The 13049-nt window shown below is 25.6% G+C and overlaps 2 protein-coding genes across 2 annotated transcripts in view; both read right to left on the minus strand.

Moving 5' to 3' along the window:
• Nucleotides 1-169: 169 nt before the first annotated feature.
• On the minus strand, nt 170-9961 carry cand_012390 (uncharacterized protein; the record flags this gene model as incomplete). Its single annotated transcript, XM_067211477.1, has 1 exon — nt 170-9961. The coding sequence occupies one exon, from the start codon at nt 9959-9961 to the stop codon at nt 170-172; it is 9792 nt and encodes a 3263-aa protein (XP_067066996.1).
• A 336-nt stretch (nt 9962-10297) lies between these two features.
• Nucleotides 10298-13049, minus strand: part of cand_012400 (myosin head family protein) — a gene marked incomplete at both ends in the record, with an annotated part of 2814 nt that continues 62 nt past the window's right edge. Inside the window, one exon of the mRNA XM_067211478.1 lies at nt 10298-13049. This exon is cut by the window's right edge and continues 62 nt beyond it. Coding sequence (XP_067066997.1) covers nt 10298-13049 — 2752 coding nt within the window.

Here is a 13049-nt window from a genome sequence, read left to right on the forward strand (position 1 = left end):
ATAATTTCGGACTATTTTGAGTTAGTAGCATCTTTAAAACTTAAAATCTAGGTAATATCTAAAAAAGAGTGTAAAAAGTGCTAAGTAATCTAGTAGTAGTTAACCTAATAGTTTTAATATAAATTTGCATATTGTAAAAAAATTTCTAACTTCTTTTTATATTTTCTTTTTACTTTTTTTTTTTTATTGGTCTTTTAATTTCATCTTTTAGTAAAGAGAAACTTTTAAGAATCTTCCTCCAGGTAGAAATCTTATTAACTTTGATTTTATTAGATTCTGTTTCATTGGATTTATCTTTTACTATATTATCTTCTCTATCCACTTTATTTATCTTTTTCTTTATTTGTCTAGGTAATTCACCTAAAATAATATTCATCTCATTAGATATTACATTCCAATAGTATAAATACCATAATATTCTTTGTATATATTTCGTAATTATAATTCCATAGCAAACAATATCGCTAGTTCCTTCATGTAAAGATTTAAAAAGATCAAATTCTTTACTTAAATTCGGATTTGCTCCTTTCTTTTCATACGATGGAGTTTCAATATTTCCCATTACAACTAACATTTTACTGAAGAAATGCCTAGTTTCTCTGTAATTAGAGCTATTTGGAGTATTAAGGGTTCTGATCGCACTATTTAAGAATGGAATAATTTTCTGTATATGATTTACTACAGGTTTCTTTAGTTTTTCAATAATTAACTGTTTTGATTTTAGTTTTCTAAAAATTTCTCGAACAGATTGTTTGTTCCATCTACTTAATTTACGCCTTAAAACCGGAAGTGCATCTATTTTTTTGATTTTTTGTTCAATAAATTGTAGCTTTGGGGTAAATTTGAGGTCAAATAATTCTAATAGCTGATAGAATAAAACTAATTTATTAGGAGATATAGAACTAATAAATTTTTCGATTTCCCTTTTCAAATCTATTGCTTGATAATCAACTATATATTGAGGCCACAAAATCTTGTCTTCTTTGGGAAAATTCAAAGCTATAGTGTCCATTTCACGTTTTATCGGAGAACTAATAGAATTACAAATATTTTTAATAATTAAATTCCATTCCCTTAACTGTATAAACTTATTAGTCTCTTTAGAATATTTATAAGAAAAGTCAACTATACATGTTTCAATAGAGAAGTCTGTCAAAGAATATACTAAGTTATCAAATGGATATAATTGATGATTAATACCACTTATAAAGTATTTTAATTTATCCTTATTAACAAATTTACTATCTACATTTAATGATAAATAATCCAACAATATTTTGTAAATTGAAAATACTTTAAAAGTCAGAGAATTCATACCCAAATTACTACCAAAACGATATATAAACTCATTTCCAGAAATATATAGAATATTTGAAAATATATCCTTAATATTCCATGGATTAAACCCAAGTGAAAATATCTGCAGATTTTTTTTGTTATTAAAGAGTGAATTTACTATATTTTGGTTATTTGAGTCTATCATCTTTGAGTTACCAGAATTTAAAGCGTCTTGAAGTGCCATAGTAATTAAATTAAATAAACCTGTTGATTTAAGTAATGTATATGGTAATAATATGTCATTCTCAGTTTTCTTTGTTATCCCTGAGTATGCATATATATAAAAAGATATAATCTGGGGATGCAATGGAATTTTGAAATGTCTACATAGATTAAACGAAATTTCAAGTATTCCGTCTTGATTATTATATTGGTATATAAAGGATGGATTATTTTGAATATATTTTTTTATATCATCTATAGATATTGTATCTTTTATAAGTATGTTAATAACTTTTTCTAATATCCATATCATCTTAGCTATATTAATCATGCTTCGAATTTCTGTTGGAAACATTTGACCACTTTTTTCTAGTGATATAGAATGTGTATTAAATCCAAATCTATTTACACTCAAATCTACCATAACTTTTTCTGTCATGTCTATGCAATATGTAACTGGTTCTGAATACGTTAAAGTAATAATATCCGCAATACTAATCATTTCCAAAAGTTTTTCAATACATGTATGCAATATATACTCAGCATTTAATGTCCCCAAATTAATTAGATATGAATAGATATCATAATCACTTTTTTGTATATCTTTCATATGTTTAATTACAATATCTTTCATATTTGCTTCTTGAAATATCAAACTTTTAATATTATAATTATAAGTTAGTCCTATATCATGTATCATTTCGATAATATACGAATTTAAAGTTTCATTATTTATAGAATTAACATCACTCCCATTAATAATAAAGTCCTCAGGATTACTTAAAATGATATTCCTTATTGACTCAGATAATTGTTTAATTATTCTTACTGTTGGTTTATTTGTCTTGGCGTATAAACCACTAAAAGATTTATTACCTGGCCATATATCTAATAGAGGGGGTTCCAATTTTAATGATATTGATTGAAATATTAGTATATTTCTAATCAGATAATCACCGATAGGATTAGTGCACATTGAGATGAATTCACCTAATATTTGGAGGAAATTAAAACTTAAATTTGTTACTTCTTCAGTATTATATTTTGTTTTAGAAAAGGCATAAAATATTTTATTATATAATTTTGAAAAATTTGGATTTATTTGTTCGTTAATTAAAATATTAATCCAGCTACTGTTTACTCTTTGTGATGAGTCAATAAATATATTTTTAAGTAGATCTATATTAGAATCAATGAAATTCAAATGCCCAAGAATAGATAATATAAAACTGAATTTATTTTCTTTACTTGGCTCCAGTAATTTAGTTGCTAAACTTTGTATAATAAAAAAGTCACATTCACTATGTGATATTTCGTGAATTTCTATACAAATCGTCTTGCAAATATGATAAATATGGTCAACTCTTCTTAGATTATTATTCAAAATATTATTTATAGAAACAGGACAATGATCAATATCTATGTTACTTGTTAGTAATGGTATTTGAAAATTAATATATCCAAATGATAAAAGTATTGAAGCCAAATGTTGATACCTAGTTAAAAATGGTATAGATTCCAAACGACCAGTATGAATTATACCATTATTATACATATATGTAATATGCCTTATATGAGATAGATACAAGTCTAAAATCACACTGGGATATCCATAAGATATAAGCTTTGACTTTGTAATACTTAGTGAATTTTCAATATTATTGCCTTCGTGTAGCAATCTATAGAATTCAGTTCTTGGATTCATTGGAGAATAATCCACTACAATTCCTTTACTTAATGGTCTAAATCCTGTCTTTATAAGTGGTTCTTTAGACTCAATTTGACTAATTATATAGTCACATATTACATCAACATATTCGTAAGAAATAAATACAGGAAAACTTGGTGGAAGAATATACATTAAATATTTACTCATAATATCTCTTGATATTTTCAAATCTGAGAATGAAAACTTTTCTATTATCAGTAATAAAATGCGATCAAGTTCCAAATTTCCAATAACTATATCTAGGTCTGATAAAACTTCATATATAATGAATCGAATAAGTTGTTCTAATATACTTTCCTTAGGAATTTGGATAACATTTAATAATACATAATAAGAAATGAGAAATGGAGCCGATGAAAAATCATAGATATTGATATCAGGATTACCGATTGCTTCTAACACTTCTTTCTCCACTTGTTCACTCAAAATATATAAAATATCCTTTTTAATTAATTTATAAAATGTTCCAACATTTAGTGTATAAGGAGATTTTACTAAGGAGGTTAGCTCATTTACCTTTAATTTTAAAGCAGCATCTGGAAGTATATAAGTTTCATCTTTTTTATAAATTAAAATTTTATTAGATAAATATTTGATAAGATCTTCAATTTCTGAACTTCTTGCCTCTTTTAGAGGATTAATAATTAATTCTTCACTATATGTTGGACATATACCATGTATAGAATTAACTGTTAACAAGAAAATAGATGAGTCTGCCAACAAAGATTTAATATTTGAAAAATTTGGTATATTTGATTCCATAAATTTCCATATCCATCCACTATATAAGAGATCATCTTCATTAGTTGAAAATAATATATTATTTATTTTTAAAATATCATATATCTGTTTAACTTCTGCTTTAATCACTTTACTTGATCTGTATTCTTGCAATATTGATGTCTTTGATAACTCCAATGCAAAAATAACTGGATCTATTCCTGAAAGAATAGCAATAGATCTAGTAATACCAATAGATATAACTATTGAACAAGATGGATATTTTTCTAATATATGATTACTTTTCACTAAATTATTATTTATATAATTAATCAGGAACATTATTAGATTTTTTACATTTAAAACTGGAGATGTAACTTGCTTTAAATAATTAAGATTAGGAATTTGAATATCAGTTAAATTATAAGAACCCCATAGTAGAGATAGATTAGTTTCTAGTGTATTACTTAGTCTATATGCTGGAAGTATATCAATCAAACTAGTTTCAGTACTTTTTTTATCAGTTCCTCTATCTAAATAAGATCTTATCGAAAAGCATGTCAATGTTGAATTTATGTTTGTTGGTAGAGGAATTGTGAAATTAGATATATCAAACTGTAATGATATAGGCAAAATGTCACCTAGTACAATTTCGCAATTATCTGAATTTAAATCTTCAGCTGAAAATTTACTTGAATTTAATAAACTAGCATCTATACTATATAATCTATACTCCTCAAGAGAAACCAATATTACTGCTTCTATTCCTTTATTATTTAGCCAGTCTGATTTCCTTGCTAGTGAAGTTCCAATATTAAAACATATCCTATATACACTATTTCTTGTGATGGGTATTTCAGGAGTATATATAAAGTAGAATAAACGTATTGAACGCAAGCAATCAAGTATATTAAATGGTTTTTCAGGTGTTCCAGGTAAATCAGAAAGAAAATTTTTATAATCTGTCAGTGATTTTTCTATATTTGAAAATCCGTGCAATGGTTCTTCAATTAAAACTGGTGTAATTCGATCTATTGGTCTTGGCAACTCTTCATCAGGTTTAGAGATGTAATTTATTATCACCTCATTAATCTTCTCTATATCCATAAATGGAAAGAAGTAGTTTATTATATTATTAACTATATTTATGTTTGAAAATGAATCTGGTAAAATTACATCTGTAATACTTAATCCTAGTAAAGTTTCAGATTGATCTGGTATTCCATTCAAAATTCTAAAGGGTACATAATGTGAATTGAATTTCAATCCAAATGAAAGAAGAACTTTTTCAATTAAATCCAATGGTATTATTATAATATCAGGGAAATTTAATAGAGAATTATCAAATATATTTTGTTTTTCTTCAAACATCTCTACATAAAGTACATCACCATCTTTTACACCAAGTTTTTGAATTGGAATATTATAATCTTGATTAAAATCCAAGATTTTATTTTCTTCAGTGAACAATCTAGTAGGAGTTAGTTTATTATTAAATCCTTCAATAATCAGTGATTTTAGATCTCCACAACTAATATTAGGTGACATTGTTATTGATCTGTTTAACGTAGGCCTATTGTTAACTACAACCAAACATTTCATTAGAGCCAGTTTGGGTATATTTTTCACTTTTACAAATATTAACGAATTTTCAAGGAGCTCCTTTACAGGATCAAATACTCTTATATTCATGATCTCTTTATACTCATTATCTGAAGAAATCTGATATTCAATGTAATTTTTAAAACTTTCATTTTTAATTAAAACTTCGAAATTCTCAATTTCTTCAAGGATTAACTTAATAGATTCATACAATCCCATTGTAATTAAAGGTACTTTATTTGAATACTTAACTATTGGTAAACTTGATAATCTAATGGTATATTGAATATCTAAGTAATCTGTTACAATTGTAAAGCTACTACTAGGTGTTACATTCAAATTTAATTTAATTATTGAATCAGCCTGTATATTAAATTCATGTAGAGGACTTCTATAGTAGTCTTTATTGACAAATATAATCTTGGATTTAGGAGAAAGTTCTTTATTATCTATATTAGAGAAATTTTCTAGTATTTCAATTGAAGATATATTTAATTTTGTTTCCTCTTGAGGAATATCCTCATATTCATGAATTTGTTGTATAATTATTGATTTCATCACTTTACTTAAAGCTTCATCAATAAAATCTTTAAATAGGACATTCTTAGAGATAGTTACATAGTCCTCTTTTATATCAATCAAGATTTGATATCTTGGTTTTGGGACTATTGATATAATTGAAGGAATTGTCCATTGAATTTTTAATTTTAAAAATGATTCATTATCTAGTACTGTTGAACAAATAATTGTATCATCTGATCTTACTCCCAAAGAAAATAATTCAAGTGATTCATCTAATATAGAAATACTCTTAAGAGTACAGTCTTCTATTTTACGTACAAAATAAGCACCATTAGGCAAAGTTATATCTTTTACAAAGCGTTCACTTAATTCAGGGAGATTTTGGATACTACATATGAGAAATTGAGGACCTGCATTTTGTGGTATTTTAATAGTTGATTTTCCTTGTCCCAATCCATTAATATCTGTCCATTCAATGTATAATTGCATATAGTTAGGTAACAATGTTTCAAACATAACAGTAATCTCATTACCACTTGATATATTTAGTGATTCAAATGTTGTTGCCTTATTATTTAGAGAATCAAATAAGATTATCTCTTTTGATTCTAGTTGAAAACTATGAATTTTTTCTTTGTTTGTATCCATAAGTTCTGATGTATATATTTTTGGAAATATATAAGATATTGGTAAATCACCTTGTGGGATTTCTAAAGATAATAATTTATCCTCATCTTCATATCTTTTTAGTTCTATTTTAAAATTTTTAGTAAGATTATCAAAAAAAGTTATATTTTCAGAATCAGGATATTTATTTATTCCAGATACCAATTTATTATTGAGCCAATCTTTATATAATTCGACACTTTCTTCAGTTGGAGAATAATCTAAATACTTATCCCATGAGTCGCACAAAAATTTAATCTTCTCATCAGGTATTATATTTTGATAAATTTCCCTAATCTCTTTTGAACATTGAGTCTTATCTTTTAATTTATTATTAGCCAATAAATGTACTAGTGCAATTTTCTTCGATCTATTATCCAAATTTGGCAGATACACTCCTGCCTCATCCTGTACCCAATTTAAGAATTCATTAGTAAGCTGCATCTTATCTTTTCCCACCTGAAAACCTACAAGTGCACCCAACAAATTACTTTCATCAACTGGGATACCATGTAAAATTAGTTTGGAAACTAATTCTTTATAATCAAAACCATTAAAAGGACGTAAAGATGACATTATTTCAAAACTTTTTTTAGGACCAATGATTGGATGAATATTCAAAATATCTAAAAGAATATTTCCATAATATGATGATGGATGTTTAGTAATAGGATTATCGACATATTGTAAAACTGACTTTGCAAACTCACTAGCCATATTTTCCAAAGAACCTAACTTTGGTAATATTACTTTTTTTGTATTTATAGACAAAAAATAATTTTTTATACAGTGAATAAAACTATCTTCTAATATTTGTTCTTGTTCAATTAAATGCAAAAATGGAGTATCTCTAAATGATATTTTTAAACAATTTTTTGGTATATCATATTTTAATATTTCTAAAAATGTATGAGATAATATATATAGTCTTATTTCCTCCATTATATACTCAATATTTCTTGCTAAATATATTCCAATAATTGCACATTGAATTATAGGATCTGATTTTAATAAAGAAAATGATCTACTTAACCAATTATAAATAATAATTTGATTAATACAATTTTCAAAATCAAACATTTTATAAGATGTTGTAGTTTCCTTAATATAATCTAAACCAGATTGTTCTAATACAGGTGTAATTTCTGATTTTATAATATCTAATTTGATATTCCCATTATACCCACCACATATGAATTTATCAATATAATGTATTTGATTTGTAGTATCTTGTAACAATTTTAAGTTATTCCCCATTAAAATAATTGTTATAACATCACTTAAGGATTGAGTAAAACTACTTTTTGAATATATCTTATTGTACCTTTCTAGTATTGTATCATATGAAAGAAATGATAATGTATTACGCAAAAATGTTTTTAATCCAACGACAGAAAATGAAACAGCATTTGATAAATATCCCCTTGGGACATCTACAGCATAAAATGAGTCTAATGTAGAATCAAAAATATTTTTCATATCTAATGATTTTAAGTGAACAATAGAACCACTACTCCCTGTATTAGTTAAATAAGAAGCCTCTGTAATTGGGATCTGAGTTGGTTGCCCTAGTTGTAAAAAATCTCTTATTGGCAATAATTTAGATAATAATTGAGATATTAAGCTATCTTTTGAACATATAAATGCTGTAATTTCGCTTTTTATATTATTTGGAAAAATATGTCGTTCTAGTGGGATATTGTTATTATTCAATATCTTGATTGTTGTTTTTCTACTTGTAAATCTTGAAATCCTCTGTAATATATTCATATGCCTAAAACATTCAGAGATATTCCATCCTTCATGCATTGACATTATTAAAGAAAATATTATATTATCCATATTTTCTAGACTATAAATCTCTTTATCACTAATAGTATTTATAATACGTTCTTTTTTCACAGATACTATTAACCAGTTAATAGATATTGCTATAAATAAAATATTATGTATCTTCAATAAACTATTCTCTTCAGAGTGAATTTTTCTATATATTGTAAAGCATCTACTTGAAGCAGTTGGTAAATCTATTACAAATGGTTTATTAAGTAATTCATCATCAGGTAACATTACTAATGCATTAAGGCACTTCCCAATATCAAATCTTGCACCATCTAAAAATTTTCTGTTAAATTCTTCATCCAAATTTGGAGCTAAATCACCTAAATATACTTTAATCAATTGTTTTAATGAAAGTAAACCTTCATAAAATAAAGGTGTATCTTGTATATTTGAATATATATTTTCACTTTCTAGTATACTTATTCCTTTATAATCAAAAAATAGAGCACAAATATTAGTTGCATCTATTACAAAAAGTAGATATAATTTACTGAGTATTTCAATTGCTGTAATACACTCATAAAATGAAAATTTATAATATTCTTCATAACCAAAATTCAAATTTAGATCGTTAGAATTCTCTAATATATCTTTATTATTAAATATAGAATTTGAATTAATTCGTTTAATTGATTCAATAAAATATTGAACTGGACGACTAAAGTATACATCTTCAGGATCTATTTTTAGAATTAAATGTAATGAAGAACCAGTATATTCTTGAATTGCTAAATCAAGTGCTACAAAATTAGAAATTTCTTCTATATTTAATGATTTTCGTTTCAAATTCTTTGCAATTTTTTTGCATATATTTAGTGAGTCACTTCTTTTTATATTCATATTTTCTAAGGTTATATTATTTTCAAAATAAATAACACAATTTCTAATTGAAAATATTTCATCTTCACATACCCTCTCTAAAAATAGATTATTCCTTTTATCTTCATCCTCTTCATGTCCTAATACTTTTTTTATAATTTCATTACATCTCATTGGGCATATATAATCATTAAATTGTTTATTCTTATTTATTATTTCCAAATTTTTTAAATATTTAGTAAATTCATGTGAATCCAAAATATCCAAACTTCTAATTTTCTGTTTATCTTTACTATCCAAGGTATTAATATTATATAATTCATTAGTCAATTTACATTCGATTACCTTTAACCTATCTTCAATAATATCAAAATCACTTGATGTTAAGTTTTCAAAATTATTATTTATATCTGAAAATAATCTTTCATTATTATATTCTCTTATATCATATTTTAAACATGAAATAGCAAATTGAAAAGCTTCATCTACTGTAGTAGTCCATACTTTAGTGATTAACAATATAATAATTATACAGTAAAGTTTTGGAATCTGCAAAGACATTGAAAACTTTACAAGCTATTTAATATGAATATAGGAATTCTATATTTAATTTATAATTCATTAATATAATAATATTTAACTTTTTTTTTTGGCTTTAATCTTTAAATACATGTATTCTAAGCTGTAGATCTATTTTTCGGGCGGTACAGATTCCACGCTATTACCATATTCTTCAGGATTTCCATAGTCAATAATATATCAAATATTATTGTTAAATTTGCGTATAAAATATGAGTTATATGATTTTTCTTATATTATATGTTCTAAAGTATTTGAAGTAATTAAATTTATATCTTTGACTATATTATCAATAATTTTTACTTTACAAATACTTCTTTATCTCAAAGAGTCGTCTGTAAAATTAAATTGATTAGGACTCTTATTACTTCCATTTAATTGGATATTTTTAGATCTTATTGCAGGTGATTTCACACCAGTATGAACATTTATTAAATTAATATTTGCTTTATTTAAAATTTTAGTAGAGCTGTTATTATCAATAAACGGGACTTGTTTATTTTTTAAAGCAGGATAAGGAGAACTTTCAAAAATATCAAGTAATTTACAACTTTTATTAAGTGTTTCCCAAGATTCATTAATTGATTTCTTTTTATATATTTCCAAATTATCACTTAATTCATCAGCACTATCATATTTTAATTTAGATTGTAAAGGAATTTCTGCACTAATACAACTTTCTTGTTTTATGAGATATTTATGGTAAACTTTAGGTCCAATAATATCTTTATTATAATGATCAGGACCAGATCTTAATACTACTGTTATAGATGGTGATGATACTACATGGATAGTTTTAGTACATCTACCTTCTGCTAGTTCAAGCTTAAAGATAACTGGTTTAATAACATTTTCAGATATATTTTTCACTTTTGTTTGTTTATTAGATTTTTTATATAAAACTTCGTTATTATTTTCTAAGAATGTCCAACTTAATAATAAATTATCCTTCATTCTTATAACAGAGTGCCACCAACCAGCTTGGACTTGAAGTACAGGATTATCATTCGAATTTAATTTTACAAATTGAGGAATATAAAAATTAGTTGGTATTGGCCTTTCTAATAATGGATTCCAAACAGGAATTTGACCCCATTGATATACATTTCCATCTGTAGTAACTGCTAATACAAAATTATATCCAACAGACAAATCTGCTACACGACAAATACTTGTAATAATTTTTGGTCTTTTTGTAGAGTAAACTCCTCTCCCCAAACCTAAAATACCACAAGTTGATCTTCCAAATACTGCAATATATCCATTTACCCCTAATAAGAATGTTGTGGCTAATCCACAATGTAAAGAATTAATATCACCTAATTTCTGTAAATTTGGGGAATTTAATTGCATTGGTATAGAAATTGATCCATTAACACCTTCTAGACCAAGATCAAATCCTCTTCCCCAAACAAGAATTTTATTTTCTGAAGTTACTGCAACACAATGGAATCCTCCAGCTTCTGCAAACACAAATATTGTATTTTTTGAATTAGAAGGTAATGTAATAATAGTTGGAGAAATTAAATATGTATTATTTACATTAGATCCACATTGTCCATAATCATTAGCTCCCCAACAATAAATCATTCCATTAGTTGATAAAGCTATACAATGATCTATACCAGAAGAAATAGATTTTATTTTTGTTAATTGTAATGGATTATTAAGTCTTATAATAGCACGACCTAAAAGTTCTGTGGAATTTTTACCAACCCCAAGTTGTCCTTTATCATTCATACCAAATGTATAGACTTTTCCATTTCCTGCCAAAACAGCTGTATGAAAACCTCCAATAGCAATATCTTTTATATAATTTTCACTAAGATTTAGTCCTTTTAATCCTTCCATCCATCCTACAGGATATTCTCTTGATATATCTACATCAACTACTATTTGGATAACTTGTAATCCTTCCTGTGGGGGTTTTTCTTTAGATGAACCAATAATAATTCTATTCATATTCCTACGTTCAATATCCCATGCTAAAACATTTCTACATTCACAACGAGTAAGATATTGAGTTCGAACTCTTTCTGACATTAATAATACATTTAATCTTTCTTCTCGAATAATTTGTCTTACTCTATCACCTTTCCACCAACTTTGAATACAAATTACAGAATTTTTAAGTTTTTTCCAATATACTCTAGTTAATTTTGAATGAATTATAGGCTGTAAAAAATCGGCAGACCAATATAACTGTTCTAAATGTGCTAAAATCCAATATCGACGTATCATACTTTGAATAATTATTGCATAATGTGCTTTTCTTAATTTATCTCTAATTTTATCAAATTCTGCAGCATGAACCATATATTTCCTTACCCAATATCCTCTCCATAAACTTTGAATTTTTCTAGCAGGGACTGCAATTTTAATATAATGTAACATTATTTTACGTAAATAGTAATATCTCCAACAAGATTGGATTTTTAAAGCTTTTACTTGTTGAATAGCACTTTTTCTTAATTCTTTAATAAACTTATTAATTCTATATCTTCTCCAAGCTTTTTGTAAACGTGAAGCAGCCTTATTTGATCTTATTGCTATTATTACATTCATCCATTTCTTCTTAATCCTTAATGCAATAACTAAACTCCTAATTAGCTTATATATTTTTTTACTGGCAATTTTCTTCTTAAGTTCATTATTAACACTAGCTCTTACTTTATATCCTCTATATACTTTTTGTATTTTTAATGCAGCTTTTTCACAACGAATTATAATTTTTGATGTATTCATTAATAATACAATTCCAATAAAAGTTTTTACAAGCTTATTACGTTGAATTAAAGATCTAGTCTTGATATATGTTTTAGCTAGACTTTGACATCGAATTAACATTGAAGCTCTATTTAACATCTTTTCTCTAACTGTAGTAATTCTATATATTGAAACCAAGGATTCAACTATAGGTAATAACTTTTTAATAGATGATCTAAAATAACGTTCCACTGCTAACCAACCATCTTTCTTAATAAATATTCTTGTTTTACCTATTTGCCATTCCTTTTCAGGTATTTCCATACTTTTCATAGCTTTTATACATTGTTCTTTAGGATCAGAA

This window comes from Cryptosporidium andersoni (assembly GCF_001865355.1).
Source record: "Cryptosporidium andersoni isolate 30847 chromosome Unknown contig_19, whole genome shotgun sequence".
NCBI lineage: Eukaryota > Apicomplexa > Conoidasida > Eucoccidiorida > Cryptosporidiidae > Cryptosporidium > Cryptosporidium andersoni.